Source organism: Oryctolagus cuniculus, chromosome 16 (genome assembly GCF_051225735.1).
Source record: "Oryctolagus cuniculus isolate XC-2025 breed Fujian yellow rabbit chromosome 16, ASM5122573v1, whole genome shotgun sequence".
NCBI classification, from domain to species: domain Eukaryota; kingdom Metazoa; phylum Chordata; class Mammalia; order Lagomorpha; family Leporidae; genus Oryctolagus; species Oryctolagus cuniculus.
The window spans coordinates 5,609,105-5,629,357 of NC_142882.1; the positions used below are offsets into that span (position 1 = coordinate 5,609,105).

Below are 20,253 nucleotides of genomic sequence, written 5' to 3' on the forward strand. Positions count from 1 at the left end.
GAAGCTCCTGACTTGTCGGGGAACGGGACAGCCTGGCCAGCTGTGCCCCTCCCGACATGTACAAGCACAAGAAGTTTAGTGCTGGTGTTTTTCCACCCTGCCCGTTGCTAATTGCAAGATCCTGTTTTGACTTTAAGCATCCTGTTATTGCATGTTTCCCACACTTACTCTTGCTGAGTTGGTAACATGTTTTCCGTGAATCATATATAAACAGGTGGACGGTGGGCGGGATATATAAGAGGGTAGGAGGAGGCGAAGATGGTGGGCGTTCGCGACATGTAACGTGATTCTGCTGAAAAATAAAGTGGAAGCTGAAAAGCCGATAAACGCGTCTGGTGTCTCCGAGGTCTCGCCAGCGTTAACCTATCCGGAAGGTGTACGCCTGCAACTGGTGCCATGACTCAGATCGCTGTAACGCGGAAAGAAGGTAAGAAAAAAAAAAAAAAAAAAAACGTCTATAGACGGGAGTCTAGGGGAAAAAGCCTAGGAATACTGCGGTACAATGGGGAACACACAGTCCACCACGAAAATGCACCTATTGATTAGCCGCCTTTTAAAGGCAACGGGGATGCCCGTAAAGAGTGTAGCTGTGTGCAATTTTACGAGGATACTATATGAAACTTGTCCTTGGTTTGTTGAAGAAGGAGATTTATCACAGGTTCAGTGGAGACGGGTGGGATGTGAATTGCGAAACGCTGGAGTCAAGGAGGGAGTGATCCACTTGTGGTATCTGATAGATACTGCTTTACGGTCGGAGGATGACCAGATTGGGGAACTCTTAGATGAAGGCTCCGAACTACTGGAGGAGCTCAGCGAACACTCCCATGATAGTAGCGAAAAAGGAGATAATATAGAGGAACAAAGTATGGAAGCAAGCGGAGGAGCCCGACCAAAAGCGAAACATCCGCAGATGCTGGGATCGCTTCCACTATACCCGGAGTTGCCCTTAATGCCCTCCGCTCCTCCTTATGAACCACCCCATCATCCTATGCGCTGTTGCTGTTTTGCCGGCAATGCTTCCAGAGAGATGAGGCCCATAGTTTTAGAGTCTGGGCCGGAGAAACAGACTAGAAGGCAAATACTTGAAAACGAAAGTGCTCGTAATGACGATGAAGCCGCTTTTTTTTATAAATACTGGGGATTCAACTCCCCACCCACCACGGCGCCTGAAACCAAATTAGGCAGAGTTCTCTAACCCCCATCAGATCTTTCCAGTGACTGAAGACCGCCAAGGAAATCGCGGGTGGACTCCGGTCGACTTCACATCATTAAAAGAGTGGCAAAAGGCAGTGACTCTCTACGGGCCACATGCTAACTTCACCAAAGCTATCCTAGGAACCTTAGACACTCAGGGCCTAGTTCCTGAAGATTGGAGAAATGTCTGCAAGGCAGTCCTTTCAGGGGGAGATTATCTCTTATGGTCAGCCGCTTATAGGGAACTAGCTCGTACTCAGGCGGCGCAAAACCGAGCTGATGGGCAACCTGCCTGGAATGAGGACATGTTAAACAGAGAGGGAGCATTCCATGCAGAACCGGTGCAAGCTCGGTGTCCCCGGGAGGTATTACAACAAATAAGAGATATAGCCTTGAGGGCCTGGAAGGTAGTGCCAAAAAAAGGGGAAGTTAAACACAGTCTGACTAAGATAATACAAGGACCAACAGAGCCTTATGCAGATTTTATTAACCGCCTTTATGAAGCTGCAGGCAATGTGCTTGAGTCTCCTGAAGAGGCCGCACCCTTGCTGAGACGACTGGCATATGAAAATGCTAATAAAACATGTCGCTCTGTGCTAAGGCCTTGGCAACATAAGGACATCCCTACCTTTATGAAAATTTGCAGAGATGTCATGGATGATGTTGCCTCTGGGGCTCATGCTGCTATGGCAATGGCTAAGGCCAATAGAGCGAGTGACCGCAAATGTTTCACTTGCGGCCAACCCGGACATGTAAAAAAGGAATGTAGACAACATAAACCCAACAAACGACAGCCAGGATTATGCCCTAAATGTGGGAAAGGTAATCATTGGGCCAGTGATTGTTATTCTAAGACTGATAGAGCAGGAAACCCCATTCCCCAAGAGTCAAAAAACGGGAGAGGGGCCCCAGCACACTGGGGCCCGAAGCAAAATTGAGTGCGCCAGCAATCAAAAAAGGGGGATCAGGAACAGTAAGCTGTTTCGAATTGCGGCCAACGGAGTCTCAAATATTAACTCCAGCTATGGGTCCTCAAATCATTGATGTAGTCCCTACTAAAAATTCTCTTCCCAATACTGGCTTCGGACTAGTGATTGGACGAGCCACCAATTTTCAGCGTGGACTCCAAATTCAGGCAGCAATAGTAACTTTCCCCACATGCAAACCTAAAGTTATCATTCCAGCCACCTTAGGTGCAGCTATCATAGATAATGACAGACCCCTAGCACAACTACTATGCTGGGAAAAAAATTAGAGATCAGAGAGCTAAACAAGGAAGTAATTTTGCAGCACTCTCCTTATCATTGGAAAACAGACCACTTTGGCCTCTTGTCATTCAGGGAAAAACAATACAAGGCTTGTTAGATACTGGGGCTGATGTAAGTATTATAGCCGCAGATGACTGGCCTCCCTCCTGGCCAACACAAGAGTCAGAGAATACACTGGTAGGGTTGGGTACTACCAATGCTCCACCTAGGAGTGCCAGCATCCTCACTTGGACCGACAATGAAGGCCATTCTGGACAGTTCCAACCATATATCTGTAAGCTGCCAGTTACCCTGTGGGGACGAGACGTCCTACAGGAACTAAGACTTACCTTGACTAATGAAAAGGGAAAACAACAAGGATCACAGGCTGTGTGGAACATCATGACACGAATGGGATATAAAGGTGGAGGCCTGGGAGCTAGGGAACAGGGTATTACAACGCCCATTAGTCCAAAAGGAGAAAAGGACAGGCATGGACTGGGTTTCCAGGAGGGGCCACTGCACTGCAGCCAATCCCTATAACTTGGCTCTCCTCTAAGCCAGTGTGGATTTCGCAGTGGCCCCTTACAGAAGAAAAATTGGCTGCTGTAAAAACCTTAGTAGAGGAACAATTAGGGGCAGGACATCTTCAGCCATCTACTTCCCCTTGGAATACTCCTATCTTTGTGATTAAAAAGAAATCAGGTAAATATCACCCACTTCATGATTTAAGAGCTATAAATAAACAAATGCAACCTATGGGGGCCACTCAACCCGGCCTCCCCGTTTTAACCATGCTACCTAGAGAATGGAAACTAATAGTAGTTGATATAAAGGATTGTTTTTTCTCTACCCCCCTAGCCAAGGAAGATAGACAACGTTTTGCCTTTACAATTCCCTCTATAAATCATATAGGACCCAATGCTCGTTTTGAATGGACGGTATTGCCACAAGGAATGAATAATAGTCCCACATTATGTCAAATATATGTTGCTAAGGCTATTGCACCTGTAAGAAAATTATTTCCACAAATGACAATAGTACACTACATGGATGATATTCTATTGGCTGCTCTTAACCAGGAAGAATTAGATAAATCCTTCTTTGCATTAGAGCAATCCCTAAACAATTATAATCTTATCTTATCCCCTGAAAAGATTCAACGAGTTCCTGCAGTACAATATTTAGGACTACGGATTACCCCTACCACAGTAAAGCCTCTTGATTTTAATATCTCCACTCATCATGTTAAAACCTTAAATTACTTACAAAAATTGTGTGGAAATTTAAACTGGATTTGGCCTTATTGTAAAATGACTACTGAAGAAATGCACCCTTTTTTCTGACTTCTGGAAGGCGATGCATGCCTAAATTCACCCAGACAACTTACAAAGGAGGCAAAAGCAGTATTAAAAAATTTTTAACAGCACCTTAAGAGCACCGCTATGCAGCGGTGTGACCCCACTATGCCCCTAAGTATTTTGGTGTTCATACAAAGTCATTATCCTTATGCTTTACTCTGGCAAGAAGGACCATTGTTGTTTATATACCCACATAACCATATGCCCAGATCTATTACCTCCTATGCGGAGGCTATGGGAAATTTAGTTTTACAAGCCATCCACCGAGTGGTAGAAATTGCAGGGAGAAGACCACAGTCCTGCATTCTTCCATTAGAGTCTGTAGTCATTCAGGAGTGGGCTAAGGAAACTTGGCAATGGTCCCACATCACCATCACCCTTGACATAAGTGTAGATAACCATTATCCCAATCATCCCTTTATTAGATTTTGTGACATGGTACCCTTACACTATTTTAAAAGAGTTTATTCTAATCCCATTCCCAAAGCACCCATAGCTTTTACTGATGGAGCAAAAGGAGGTACCGGGGTGGCTATTTTACAAGGTCAGGTGCATCATGCAGTTACTGTATCTCCCTCACCTCAACATGCAGAGCTAAATGTAGTGGCTAAGTTATTAAATATGGTTGAGGGTCCTCTTAATATCATTTCTGATAGCTTATATGTTGTTAATGTTGTTAAGAGGCTAGGCTCCCCTTCGTTAATATCCAAAAGTTCTACAGTGTTTCCTTATTTTGAGCTTGTTCAGCACGCTTTATTTAGGAGATCAGATTCCATTTTTATCATCCATATTAGAGCACATACCTCCCTGCCAGGTCCTCTCACCGTGGGAAACGCCCTTGCGGATCAACATTCCCGCTTCCTTTTAGCTTGCACTGCCATGGAACAGGCAACAGAATATCACAAACTTTGGCATGTTAATAGTAAGACTTTAAGTATGAGGTTTAATATCCCTATTCGTAAAGCTAAATCTATTGTCCAAAATTGCGAAAAATGTGTTATTCATCAGCCTGTTACTATGCCCACTGGAGCTAATCCCTGGGGCCTTTATCCATGTCACATTTGGCAAATGGATGTAACGCATATCCCTGCCTTTGGCAAGCTATCCTGTGTCCATGTTATGGTGGATACTTACTCAGCAGTGGTTATGGCTACCGCCGCCACCAAAGAGTCCACCTCCCATGTAATGCAACATATGTTACAATGTTTTGCTTCTTGGGGAATTCCTAATATAATAAAAACTGATAATGGACCTGCTTATACTTCTAAGGCTTTTGCTGAGTTTTTAGCAACTTTTCATATCTCTCATTTAACCGGCATCCCATATAACCCTACTGGACAAGCTGTTGTGGAACGCACTAATCTGTATCTGAAAAACTTTGTATTAAAACAAAAAGGGGGAATAGGGGCACTATCCCGTTCCCCTAAAGACATTCTCAACCTCGCCTTACTTACCATAAATTTTTTAAATAAAAAAGCTGATGGTCTCACCCCGGCAGAACGTCATGTAATCTTGGAACAGACCCCCAATAGTAATAAACCCCATGAACCGACAGAAGCTCAGCCACACGTTAGAAAAATGATTATGTGGAAAGACCCACAAGATAACAAATGGAAAGGCCCATACCCATTAATAAGAAGGGTACGAGGCGCTGTTTGTTTTCTCCCACAGGAAGAAAAAAATCCAATCTGGACTCCAGAAAGACGAACAAGAACAATAGAGTGGCAAGATGATCATGATCCTACTCCTACTAATAATGATACCACTGTCACCGATGATGGCCAAACTGGATGAGTATTGGGGTCTCTTGAGAGCCCTACCTCTCCCTCTCCCTGTTTCTAACTCTTCTAACCTTCTGCCAGTTGTGTATTTGCATAACTCTACCATAGGTGAAAGATTCGGAGTGCCTTACAACAGTCTTGTCAATTCTTCCCATCAGGGCCAGGTTAACTTATCCTTCCACCTTTCGGGAGCGCTATGCTTCCATAAGCCTAAGTTTGGTGCAGATCTTTGTGGTTATAATTATACCGGCTTTCCTATGCCATGTATTAATGTGGCCACTTATTCCATGGGAGATGTTATCAACTGGAATGAGCCAGGTAGTTCTTACAGAGCCAATATTACAGGGAAACTTATAGCCTTTTGATCTGAGTCGCTACCTCTCAGGTGCCAGGAGTGTCACAGGCCATTTGCTCCTTACCCTCCTACCAATCCACTTCCTTCTTGCACTCCCCAGGCACCCCCAATTCTCCAGCTGTCTTGATTTGCCTTTTCGTCACCCAACGATCATCCCCTGTTTTTCTTCAGCCTCCCTTCTTTTGGTATCGCTGTAATGCTACTAATAATACTTGCACTACAGGAGTTATTTCCTCATGTGTTAAAGGAAAATTAAGTGAAGCGGAAACACTGGTGGTTGTGTGGATTCCTATTTGGGTTCCTGTACCAGTTGTGGTGTCTGAGAAGGACTTCTCTATGGCTGTTCGACACAGGAGAGACTTTGGAGTCACCATGGTCGTCGTTGCAGTAATTGCGGCGTTATCAGCTGGTTAGGCCGCTATTGGCATGGCCGTGAGCCAAACCTCCACACTGTCCACACTTGATAGCATCACAAGATCTACCGCCCAGGCACTTGATGATATACTGCTATTCAGCTGTTAATGAACAGATTTATTGTAAGATTAGGCCTGGTTGGCATACCCTGTGTTATTCGATCTACTGCAGTTTGTGTTACCACCTACCCCTACAACCACTTTTCATTTGCTGCTAATCAGTCCTGTCTTTTGGGTAGCATGTTAAATGGTAGTTGGAATCCAATTAAACAATGGGCCGTTATTATAGGGTTGGCTCTTATTGTGCTTACAACAGGATCAATTATTGTTCAGATCTTGCAAGGGCTGTTAATACACAAATGGTGGTTAAACAAGCCAGCTAGCATTCAATAACCAGTACCCCATGCAAAATGGACAGATTCAGGTGTGGCTGAATCTGCTGGAATGGTAGTCAAAGATGGGTAAGTTCTGAGAGGTCTTCAAGGCAACCTAAGACAGGGCATGAACGCTCCCTCCACACCTCATGTTCATGTGCCAATGACGGGTAAGCCTGATAGATGCTCTTGGTCACCTAAGACAGGCACAGTACCACTCAATTTTGCAAAGAAATAAGGGGGAGATGTCAGGGAATGGGACAGCCTGGCCAGCTGTGCCCCTCCCGAAAAGAAGTTTAGTGCTGGTTTTTTTCCACCATGCCCGTTGCTAATTGCAAGATCCTGTTTTGACTTTAAGCATCCTGTTATTGCATGTTTCCCACACTTACTCTTGCTGAGTTGGTAACATGTTTTCCATGAATCATATATAAAGAGGTGGACAGTGGGCGGGAGATATAAGAGGGTTGGAGGAGGCGAAGACGGCGGGCATTCGCGACATGTAACGCGAGTCTGCTGAAAAATAAAGTGGAAGCTGAAAAGCCGATAAACGCGTCTGGTGTCTCCGAGGTCTCGCCGGCGTTAACCTATCCGGAAGGTGTACGCCTGCATTGTCCAACAAAAACAAAGCCGGAGGCATCACAATACCAGACTTCAGGACATACTACAGGGCAGTTGTAATCAAAACAGCATGGTACTGGTACAGAAACAGATGGATAGACCAATGGAACAGAATTGAAACACCAGAAATCAATCCAAACATCTACAGCCAACTCATATTTGATCAAGGATCCAAAACCAATCCCTGGAATAAGGACAGTCTATTCAATAAATGGTTCTGGGAAAATTGGATTTCCACGTGCAGAATCATGAATCAAGACCCCTACCTTTCACCATACACAAAAATTCAACCAACATGGATTAAAGATCTAAATCTATGACCCGACACCATCAAATTATTAGAGAGCATTGGAAAAACCCTGCAAGATATAGGTACCGGCAAAGACTTCTTGGAAAATACCCCAGAACCACAGGCAGTCAATGCCAAAATCGACATTTGGGATTGCATCAAATTGAGAAGTTTCTGTACTTGAAAAGAAACAGGAAAGTGAAGAGGCAACCAACAGAATGGGGAAAAAATATTTGCAAACTATGCAACAGATAAAGGGTTGATAACCAGAATCTACAAAGAAATCAAGAAACTCCACAAGATCAAAACAAACAACCCACTTAAGAGATGGGCCAAGGACCTCAATAGACATTTTTCAAAAGAGGAAATCCAAATGGCCAACAGACACATGAAAATTTGTTCAAGGTCACTAGCAATCAGGGAAATGCAAATCAAAACCACAGTGAGGTTTCACCTCACCCCAGTTAGAATGGCTCACATACAGAAATCTACCAACAACAGATGCTGGAGAGGATGTGGGGAAAAAGGGACACTAACCCACTGTTGGTGGGAATGCAAACTGGTTAAGCCACTATGGAAGTCAGTCTGGAGATTGCTCAAAACCTGAAGATAACCCTACCATTCAACCCAGCCATCCCACTCCTTGGAATTTAACCAAAGGAAATGAAATTGGCAAACAAACAAGCTGTCTGCACATTAATGTTTATTGCAGCTCAATTCACAATAGCTAAGACCTGGAACCAACACAAATGCCCATCAACAGTAGACTGGATAAAGAAATTATGGGACATGTACTCTATAGAATACTATACAGCCCTCAAAAACAATGAAACCCGGTCATTTTCAACAAGATGGAGTAATCTGGAAAACATCATGCTGAGTTAACTAAGCCAGTCCCAAAGGACAAATATCATATGTTCTCCCTGATCGGCCACAACTAACTGAGCACCAAAGGCGAAACTTGTTGAAGTGAAAAGGACACTATGAGAAACAGTGACTTGATCAGCTCTTGTCCTGATGGTTGATGTACAATGTAATACTTTATACCTTTTAGTAAATTTTTTGTCCTAGTACCATTGGTTGAACTCTGTAATTAACACACAATTATTCTTAGGTGTTTAAATTTTAACTGAAAAGTGATCCCTACTAAGAATTTGGAAAACATTATGCTGAGTGAAGAAAGCAAGTCCAAAAGGGACAAATATAATATGTTCTCCCTGATAGGTGAAAACTAACTGAGCACCAAAAAGAAAACCTGTTAAAGTGAAATGAACACTATGAGAAGTGGTGGCTTGAACAGCCCTTACCCTTACTGTTGATGAACAACTTAATATGTTATCCTTCTTAGTATTTTGTTTGTTCTACTTAATACTTTTGGTTGGATACTGTAATCAATACACAAGTCTTCTTAAGTGTTGAAACTTAACTGAAAAGTGATCGCTGTTAAATATAAGAGTGTGAATAAGAGAGGGAAGAGATGTGCAATTTGGGACATACTCAAGCTGACTTGCCCCAAATGGTAGAGTTAGAAACATACCAGGGGATTCCAATTCAATCCCATCAAGGTGGCATGTACCAATGCCATCTCACTAGTCCCAGTGATCAATTTCTATTCACAGTTGATCATAATGATAGGACTAAGAGTCAAAGGGATCACATAAACAAGACTAGTGTCTGCAAATACTAGCTGATAGAATCAAAAAGGGAGAGAATGATTCAACATGGGAAGTGACATACACAGCAGAACCATAGAATGGCAGATGTCCTAAACAGCACTCTGGCCTCAGAATCAGCCCTTAAGGCATGCGGATCTGGCTGAAGAGCCCATGAGAGTATTTCAGGCATGGAAAGCCAAGACACTCTGGGGGAAAAAAAAAGTAAATGAAAGATCTCCGCGAGTGAGATTCCAGTGGAAAGAACGGGTCATCAAAGAAGGAGTTAACTTTCTCTGAAGGGGGGAGAGAACCTCCACTCTGACTACGACCTTGTCTAAATATGATCAGAGTCGGTGAACTCAAAAGGCTTCCATAGCCTTGGCAACTCATGACAAGAACCTAGGGTGATTACTTAGGTCATAAACAAGAGTGTCAATTTGTAAAGTCAACAACAGGAGTCACTTACTCCTCATGTAGGATCTCTGTCTTTAATGTGCTATACATTGTGATTTAATGCTATAACTAGTACTCAATAGTATTTTTCACTTTATGTTTCTGTTTGGGAGCAAACTCTTGTAATCTTTACTTAATGTATTCTAAAGTGATCTTCTGTATATAAAGAGAATTGAAAATGAACCTTGATGTGAATGGAAGGGGAGAGGGAGCGTGAAAGGGGAGGGTTGCGGGTGGGAGGGAAGTTATGGAGGGGGAAGCCACTGTAATCCATAAGCTGTACTTTGGAAATTTATATTCATTAAATAAAAGTTAAAGAAAAAGAAATTTGTGCAAAACCCTATAACTCAGTTGTTTTGGAACCTTCAGTGTCAGGCAGCTACATACACATACTGTGTTTCTCTTCATGTGTGTATGCAAATCTGTGTGAGTTTCTGCTGGACTGGAGTGAATATTCTACTGGTTTTCCTTCTGACTCCTTTCTGTCAAGCCTCCTATCCTTCCCTGGAGTTTGGAAGCTTTTCTTCCCTAGGGCTCTGCAGCTGAGGTCTTATGTCCAGGTGAAAAATACAAGATGGAGAACATTTTTATCCCATCCTTTCCATACCCAGGTGCCTTGATGTCATCAAAGTTTATGGTTAGCAAGATCCCACAGAGGAACTTCTGTTAGATTTGATCCAAAAACTTTGCCATTTGGGATGATGCAAGTGGATTGCATCACAGTGTGCAATGGGTGAGAATCTGGAAGGGCCAATCTCAGTCAGGAGTTAGCCAAGAACCTTCAAGCATCAGACTCCCCAAAGGACAAAAGAGGAAGGGGTAGCCCCACACACCCAGTATCCAGGGCAGCCATCGGACTTTTCCTTGTTTCCCACAAAGATCTCATAGCAATCCTGTACACACAGATACCCACAAATACACGTTCCCCAAGTACTGTGGAACCAGTCATCACTTTCAATTCAGAGATTACTAATTGATACACGAACTTCAATGTATCTTGACGGCCACGTATCTATGTGACACCTTTCCCCAATGTTCTAATATCCACACTAATTCCATGAAGATTTACACCTACAACCATGGGTATTTCCCATTTATGCCCTTATGAGGACTTGGGACCTAAGTGAGCAAGTCCCCATTTTCACCTGAAAGCAGAGAAATCAGCTGGAAATCATCTCTATTCTCACCACTACAACTACCAAGGGCAGGAGAACACCCTATAGATAACTATGTCTCTGGAGTGCAAGTGACTTTCAGGACTCCTCTGTAGGATACCATCATGGAGAATACGTATCATTACTTCACTGTCAAAACCTGTGGATTATGCAACAAAAAAAAGCAACCCCAAGGTAAACTAGGAACTTTAGGCAAAGTGATGTGTCCCAAGTGGCTCATCAATTCTTCATTTTATCCTACTATCCTATTATCATGAGTTGTTATCAATGGAGGGTAGCTAAAGAAGTTGGAAACATATAAGACAGTTCTAGTATTCTGCTCAAATATTTTGTAAATTTCACCTGTTGTAAAACAGAAAGTCTAATAATTTGAGATTTTTCATCCAGTCACCAATGGTACTTTGCCTTTATTAAGCATCTGAATTAAGACAGTTCAATTGCCTTTATTAAGCATCTGAATTAAAACAGTTCAATCGTCTAAGTTCCTTCAATTTTCTATGAATGTACTCTGGATATGTTGCATACATAGACTAAAATATCACAGTACTAGTAAGTGTTAATCACAACTGTAAAATAACTTAAGAACCTGGAAACATGTGAATTGATTATCATCTACTGATATCATGGAGGAAATGATTATTCTGTATCTCCATAATGTAATCAAAATGATAATATACATTTACACACACACATACACACATGCACACAATTTTAAAATGCAAGCAATCTTAGACCTCAACTGACTTGTATATTAAAAGATGCACACCTGCTAATGGCTACTCATACACAATTGAGTGTTACTCAGCAAGTATTCCTATGTTCTGAGACAACCACATAAAGTTATGATATCTCCCACCCAAATGCCTCTCAGGCTATAGGAGATGAAGACTCTGTTGGAGGCTTTGGGGAGAAAGAAATAATTCTGTTAGGAACTGTCTACTGTATTGGAGTCAATGGGGACTCGCAAGGCCAAGGCAACTTCAGCTGGCTAAAGAGGTCACAGCAGAAGGTCTGTCTCAGCAAGGCATGAGAACGACAGCTGTGGTCCTCTTGATAGTTTTAAGTTTGTTTGAAATTACACTCTGCATGAGAAAGCTGGAGCTTCCTGGTGTTCCTGCTAATCATTACTGTATTCCTAACTTTAGGGAATAATGCTTAGTCTCATAATCCCCAAAATGTCCTTTGCTTTGTAGAATTTTAATCAAGCAGAATTAGTTAGTGTACGAGAAGGGGTTAATGCTTTATGCAAAGTTGGTGTGTTTGTGGAAAATAATTAAAAGGCAATAGGCTCCCCGGTATATACATCCCACTAAATAAAGATAAATGTTATTAAAGCTTTAATTCAATATGTTCTACAAATACAACAATGGTTAGGATGTCAAAACTGTGGAATAGGTCTAAGTGAACCTTTAGGTAAGTACAGTAAAGAATTAAAGTGTTATAGAAAGAACTGCAAAAGAGGGGATACATTTTAAAAAAGGGCCTGCTTTGAACATTTGGAATTCTAGTAAAGATTAGATTAGGAAGGTAATACTCTAGCTTCTGTAATTAATTTCTGCATAGCTTGAAGCACTCAGGCCTGGGCTTCTGTGGGCAGCCCATTTTCTCGCATCTGTCTGTGTTTGTAACCCGTGCTCTGAATATGCCCTAGAAAGTCAAAGAAATTGTAACTAGATGTAGACATAGAATCTAGAGGCAGCACAATATGCAAGGTCAATGAACATCAGACTTTTTATTGTAAAAGAAAGAATCAGTATGTGACATGATATGAAAATGAAGTCTGGTGCTTGAGAACAAGAGCCATGCCATCAGCCTTGCAGTGAGTGTGTCTCTCATTTCTCCCTAGGCTGACACATTCCACTCCTTCAGGGACCCCTGGACGTTCTAGACCTAGAATCAGGCAGGGGACATTGGCAATTTGTGGGTGGGAGGAAAGTTATGTGGGGGGGTGGGAGACATTGTAATCCATAAGCTGTACTTTGGAAATTTATATTCATTAAATACAAGTTAAAAAAAGATGCTTCAATTGGGGAAATGGCTTTCAAAAAGTGGTTGAAATTAGCCTAATCTTGTGCTTCTCCACTTATCTTTTAAGAATAATAGAAACTGGGGACCAGCACTGTGGCACATCAGATTAAAGCTGTGGCCTGAAGTGCCGGCATCCCATATGGGCACCAGTTCTAGCCCTGGCTGCTCCTCTTCCATTCCAGCTCTTTGCTGTGGCCTGAGATAGCAGTGGAAGATGGCTCAAGTCCTAGGGCCCCTGCAGCCATGTGGGAGACCTGCGAGAAGCTCCTGGCTCCTGGATTTGGATTGGCACAGCTCTAGCCATTGCAGCCATCTGGGGAGTGAACCAATGGATGGAAGAGCTCTCTCTCTGGCTCTACCTCTCTCTGTAACTCTGTCTTTCAAATAAATAAAATAAATCTTTAAAAAAAATAATAATGGAAACTGGAGCTGTGTTGTGGTGTAGTATGTTAAGTTTCCACCTTGAGTGCTGGCAACCCATAAATCAATGGATCTAGTCCAGGCTGCTTCACATCTGATCCAGTTCCCTGTAAGAGTGAAAGGAACTCAACAACAAAAATCCAAACATCCAGTTAATTAATGGGAAAGGACTTTGACATGCATTTATTAAAAAGAAACTGAAGTGGCCAAAGACACTTGAAAAAATGCTCAGGACCACTAGCCATCAGGGAAATGAAACCATAATCAGGTCCACCTCATCTGTCAGAATGGCTCTCATACAGAAATCTGCAAACAACCTATGTTGGAGAGGATTTGGGGAAGAAGGTACCCTAATCCACAGATGCTGAGAATGTAAACTGATGCAGCACTGTGGAAGACAGTATAGAAATCTCCAAGAGCTGCAAGTAGATCTGCCATAAGACCCAGTCAACTGACTCCTAGGAATTTACCCAAAAAATGAAGTCAGCATGAAAAAGGGTCACCTTTTTCATGTCCATTGAAGCTCAATTCAAAATAGCTAGGATATGGAATCAACCCAGGCATCCATCTACTGATGACTGGATAAAGAAACCATGGTATATACACTCTAAGAATATTAAGCAGAGGTTTAAAAACAAGAAATCCTTTCTTTAGCAACAACATTGATGCAACTAGAAACCATGATACTTAAAGAAATAAGCCAGTATCAGAAAAGACATGTACATATGTGTCCCCTTACCTAACACAAATGCTTACAATGCAATGTATTGGAGTGAAATTGACACTTTGAGAATCCATGTTTGTTTATAGTCTTTGTCTCTATTTCTGAGGAATAGTGTTGGTTTCTTCCTACAGTTTGTCGAACACTTTACATACGGTAGGGTTAATCTCATGAGCATAAAGTAAACTAGAAAAGAGTTCTTTAAAAAATTAAGCATGGGAATAGGAGAGGGAGGATGGAAATGCCTGACAGTGTGGACAGGAGGGAGGGTTAGGAGGGGAGTATCACTATCTTCCTAAATCTGTATATATGAAATTTATGAGACTTGTATACCTCAACTAAAATTGGAAATATAAACACATTGAGCAACTTACAAACAATAAAATATATGTTTTAAAAAGCAGATTTAACAACAAAATATAAATAATTCATGAAAAACGGGAATAGGATATGATGAAAGTTTCTGTACAGGTAAATATATGACTAAGGGCATTACAAAGGATCCTAATCAGCAAGAAGTATGGAGAAAACATTCCACACCAGAAGGAGACTCCATATCACATCCACTCCAGGGCTACAATAAATTATGAAATTTTTCAATGATGGAGATGCCATAGGTAACTTGGAACCTTAAAACCATGATAGTGAGAAAGCTACAACACATAATGTATGTAAGACAGTTGTCACCTCCTTAACTAATTCAACATAAAATTCACTTATGACCCAAACATTCCACACCTAATAGTACACACAAAAATCAGAAAATATCAAAAATCTCTTGTACATCAGTGTTTGTCTCCAAACAGCCAAAGATGGAAACAACACACAAGTCAGTATATGGTTAACTGGAGACACAATTATCAGTTTGTCATGAAAAATGTAGACCCTTGCAATAATGTAGATGACCCGTGAAAATGCCATTTAAAATGAAAGGTCACCTAAATCCATGAGTCCAATATTTGATTTATATAAACACTCAGGACCGTTAAATCCATGGAAACAGAAACAGATTGGTGCTTGTGTGACCAGCAAGAGAAGGAACTGAGAGTGACCATTAATGGATAAGGAACTTGATTTTAAGTGATTAAAATATAGAAATAATTGTTGCACAATGGTGTGAATGGCCCAAATGCCATTACTGCACTTTGAAATTGTTAATTTTATTGAATTGTTTTCTGCTCAAGATATAAAAATCACTTTCTAATGTCTGGAACAAGCAAAAGAAAATCTAAAACCATATTGATAATAAAGAGAAATGAACAGACGGAAAAGAAGTTTGCAAAATCACTTCTATGTATAATGAAAGCTTGGAGAATGATTATACCTTTATGAAATGATACATAATTAAGGAGCTTCTGAAAATTGCATTATACACATTAAGATGATTTAACATGTCTAATGATTGCACTGAAAATATTCCTACTATATTATAAAGCTGAAATTAATATAGACTTAATGATGTCCTAAACAGCACTCTGGCCTCAGAATCAGTCCTTAAGGCATTCAGATCTGCCTAAAAAGCTCATGAGAGTATTTCAGACATGGAAAGCCAAGAAACTGTGCTAAAAATTGACCTAAATGAAAGATCTCTGTGAGTGAGATCCCAGTGGAAAGAACAAGCCATCCAAAAGGAGGTACCTTTTTCTGAAGGGAGGAGAGAACTTCCACATTGACTATGACCTTGTCTAAATATGATCAGAGTTGGCAAACACAAAAGGCTTCCATAGCCTTGGCAACTCATGACAAGAGCCTCGGGTGACTACTGATGCCATAAACAAGAGTGCCAATTTGTTAAGGCAACAACAGGAGTCACTTACTCCTCATGTAGGATCTCTTTCCTTAATGTGCTTTACATTGTGATTTAATGCTATAACTAGTACTCAAACAATACTTTACACTTTGTGTTTCTGTGTGGGTACAAACTGTTGAAATCTTTACTTAATATATGCTAAACTGATCTTCTGTATATAAAGATAATTGAAAATGAATCTTGATGTGAATGGGATGGGAGAGGGAGCGGGAGATGGGAGGGTTGCGAGTTGGAGGGAAGTTATGGGGGGGGAAGCCACTGTAATCCAAAAGCTGTACTTTGGAAATTTATATTTATCAAATAAAAGTTAAAAAATGAATGAAAAAAGTCAACAAATGTGTAACTCTTTTATTAAAATATGAATATTACAAGGTTGATGAGTTGAAAATTAAAATACAGAAATGAAAAATTTAAGGAGAGCGTTTATCTTAGATGGATTTGTGTTTGTGAGCATAAAACCCAGGCTAAGCAATTTGTACACAGTATTATTTTGAAAAGAGGACTATTGGGGCCAGTGTGGGAGTACAGTGGATTTAACCATCACCTGAATCCCCAACATTCCATGTGGGTGCCATTTCCTCCCTTGGTTTCTCTATTTGCAGATCACCTCCAGGTTACTCACCCAGAAAAAGCAGGGGAAGATGGCCTATTCTTTCCATCCCTGACACTGACATGGACACCTGAGTTAAGCTCCTTGCATTGGCATGAAACAGCGCTGGACCACTGCAGATATCCTCAGAGTCTCTCACCAGATGGAAGGTTTCTCCCACTCTCCCTTTATTTTCTGTGCATTGGTTCTTCAGAACAACAACATTGTAAGAGAAGTGTAAATTGTTCATGAGGAGGTTACATTGTGCAAGTTGTTTTATAACATCAGAATGCAAAAATCGGTTTTATAAATCTTACTCTCCATTGAAAACTGCAAGAGCCTTAAGAGCTACTCTTTAGAACATCTGTTTCCTTGGAAACTATTCTATCCCTTAACCCTCTCAAAGCATTCTTCTCAGGTCTGAAGAGAATAATGTAGCACTTGGGGACAAAGATGCAGCCCAGGAGCCCTGCACCAGAGGCCAAGATGGAGAAGATCTCCACAGCCACCATGACCTTCCCCTTGGTGCTGTGGTAGACAGGCAGGAAGGTCACCCAGACACTGCAGAACACCAGCATGCTGAACATCAGGAACTTGGCTTCATTGAAGGTGTCAGGCAGATTCCTGGCTAGGAAAGCCACAGTGAAGATGGCCATGGCCAAGGAGCCCAGGAAGCCCAGGACACAGTAGAAGGCAGTGCTCCACTTCTTATCCAGCTCTCTGCTATGCCTGGGAAAGCAGTAGAAGATGCCCCTGCAACCACGTGGGAGACTGGCAAGAAGCTCCTGGCTTCTGGCTTCAGATCAGTGTAGATCCTAGGCATTGCAGCCAATTGGGGAGTGAACTATTGGATGAAAGAACTCTTCCACTCTCTTTGCATCTCCAGTGTATGTGTAACTCTGATTTGAAATAAACAAATAAACCTTTTTTAAGAATCTTCATTATCCAGAATTCATAAACAAAACAACTGTTCTGTGTGTTTAATCTTGTACTCCAGTACTACTTAACTCAGTTACTGATTCGCTGATTTCATTACAACATCCAAATATCAGTTGCAAATGATGCCACTTGTATATCTTCTCTTTTAGTATGTTGCATGCCTTCTTTTTTGATAATGTGCATGGAGCAGAGCCTCCTGGGTAATTTCCTGCAGAAGTTGCATTGCTTCTTCAATTTTTTATCCAATCTTCAACCATAACTTCCATGATTTTAGCATTCTGTCAATACTCTTCAGGATTAAAAGAAGATCCTTCTTTTTGGTATTTTTGAGCTGTTTTGTTCTTTGTTTACAATTCTTAGATCTCCTAGATTAAATTAAATGCTTTTCTTCAGGAATGCTAGTCATTATTACTATTTTTTCAGGGACTATAAACTGAATTACATTACATGCAATGCTTTGGGCATGAAGTTACCCATTTAAAAATACTGTTGGATTTATGCTGTTTGAGATTTCAAATGTGTGAATTTATTTCAACAGCAGTGTCTTACAATTTCAGTAATTGATCAATCAACTCAAGATGTTCCTGTAGAAGACACACAATTTTTCCATTTTTCCTATTCTCCACAGGGGTTGAGAAAAGAGTTTCCTTCTTATATGAAAATTTGGTAAAAGTTATCTAAAAATTGTTAATCACAATAAATATATTGAGAATTATTTTTATAACCATGAGGATATTTGGATTTCTCAAATATGTCTCAATATATTTAATAATATTTCCATGTGAAAATTTATGAATTTTTTCTGTATTCTTCAATGTATCACCACTAAATGATTAGCACATTCTAATATTAGTATTTTTTATATCTGTGCAGAGACCACTTCAGCTCTCTTTTTTTAACTTTTATTTAATGAATATACATTTCCAAAGTACAGCTTATGGATTACAATGGCTTCCCCTCCCCATAACTTCCCTCCCACCCGCAACCCTCCCTTTTCCCAATCCCTCTCCCCTTCCATTCACATCCAGATTCATTTTCAATTCTCTTTACATACAGAAGATCAGTTTAGCATATATTAAGTAAAGATTTCAAAGTTTGCTCCCACACAGAAACATAAAGTGAAAAATACTATTTGAGTACTACTTATAGCATTAAATCACAATGTACAGCACATTAAAGACAGAGATCCTACATGAGGAGTAAGTGCACAGTGACTCCTGTTGTTGACTTAACAAATTGACACTCCTGTTTATGGCATCAGTAATCTCCCTATGCTGCATTCATGAGTTGCCAAGGCTATGGAAGTCTTTTGAGTTCACCAACTCTGATTTTATTTAGACAAGGTCATAGTCAAAGTGGAAGTTCTCTCCTCCCTTCAGAGAAAGGCACCTCCTTCTTTGATGACCTGTTCTTTCCACTGGGATCTCACTCGCGGAGATCTTTCATTTAGGTCTTTTTTATTTTGTTTTGCCAGAGTGTTTTGGCTTTCCATGTCTGAAATACTCTCATGGGCTTTTCAGCCAGATCCACGTGCCTTAAGGGCTGATTCTGAGCCCAGAGTGCTGCTTAGAATGTCTGCCATTCTATGCGTCTGCTGTGTAACCCACTTACCATGTTGGATCGTTCTCTCCCTTTTTATTCTATCAGCTAGTATTTGCAGACACCAGTCTTGTTTATGTGATCCCTTTGGCTCTTAGTCCTTTCATTATGATCAATTGTGAACAGAAATTGATCACTGGGACTAGTGAGATGGCATTGGTACATGCCACCTTGATGGGATTGAATTGGAATCCCCTGGTATGTTTCTAACTCTACCATTTCGGGCAAGTCAGCTTGAGCATGTCTGAAATTGCACATCTCTTCCCTCTCTTATTCCCACTCCTATATTTAACAGTGATCGCTTTTCAGTTAAGTTTCAACACTTAAGAATAACTGTGTATTGATTACAGTATTCAACCAAAAGTATTAAGTAGAACAAACAAACAAAATACTAAGAGGGATAAAATATTAAGTTGTTCATCAACAGTGAGGGCAAGGGCTGATCAAGCCACTGTTTCTCGTAGTGTTCATTTCACTTTAACAGGTTTCCTTTTTGGTGCTCAGTTAGTTGTCACTGATCAGGGAGAACATATAATATTTGTCCCTTTTGGACTTGCTTATTTCACTCAGCATAATGCTTTCCAAATTCCTATTAGGGATCACTTTTCAGTTAAAATTTAAACACCTAAGAATAATTGTGTGTTAATTACAGAGTTCAACCAATAGTACTAGAACAAAAAATACTAAAAGGTATAAAGTATTACATTGTACATCAACAGTCAGGACAAGAGCTGATTAAGTCACTGTTTCTCATAGTGTCCATTTCACTTCAACAAGTTTCCCCTTTGGTGCTCAGTTATTTGTCACCGATCAGTGAGAACATATGATGTTTGTCCCTTTGGGACTGGCTTAGTTCACTCAGCATGATGTTTTCCAAATTCCTCCATCTTGTTGCAAATGACCGGGTTTCATTGTTTTTGACTGCTGTATAGTATTCTATAGAGTACTTTCTTTATCCAGTCTACTGTTGATGGGCATTTGTGTTGGTTCCAGGTCTTAGCTATTGTGAATTGAGCTGAAATAAACATTAAGGTGCAGACAGCTTTTTTGTTTGCCAATTTCATTTCCTTTGGGTAAATTCCAAGGAGTGGTATGGCTGGGTTGTATGGTAGGGTTATCTTCAGGTTTCTGAGGAATCTCCAGACTGATTTCCACAGTGGCTTAACCAGTTTCATTACAACTTATATTTTAAAAATATGATGCCATACATGGAAAGCCAAGATACTCTGGCA

At 40.8% G+C, this 20,253-nt stretch overlaps 1 protein-coding gene across 1 annotated transcript in view; it reads left to right on the top strand.

Moving 5' to 3' along the window:
• The first annotated feature begins 502 nt into the window (after positions 1-502).
• Positions 503-20,253, top strand: part of LOC138847789 (vomeronasal type-2 receptor 116-like) — a 47,994-nt gene continuing 28,243 nt past the window's right edge. Inside the window, exons 1-4 of the mRNA XM_089316323.1 lie at positions 503-1,100; positions 1,216-1,779; positions 4,617-4,984; positions 6,110-6,325. Of these exons, the coding sequence (XP_089172449.1) occupies positions 503-1,100; positions 1,216-1,779; positions 4,617-4,984; positions 6,110-6,325 (1,746 nt within the window). The remainder of the gene's footprint in view (positions 1,101-1,215; positions 1,780-4,616; positions 4,985-6,109; positions 6,326-20,253) is intronic.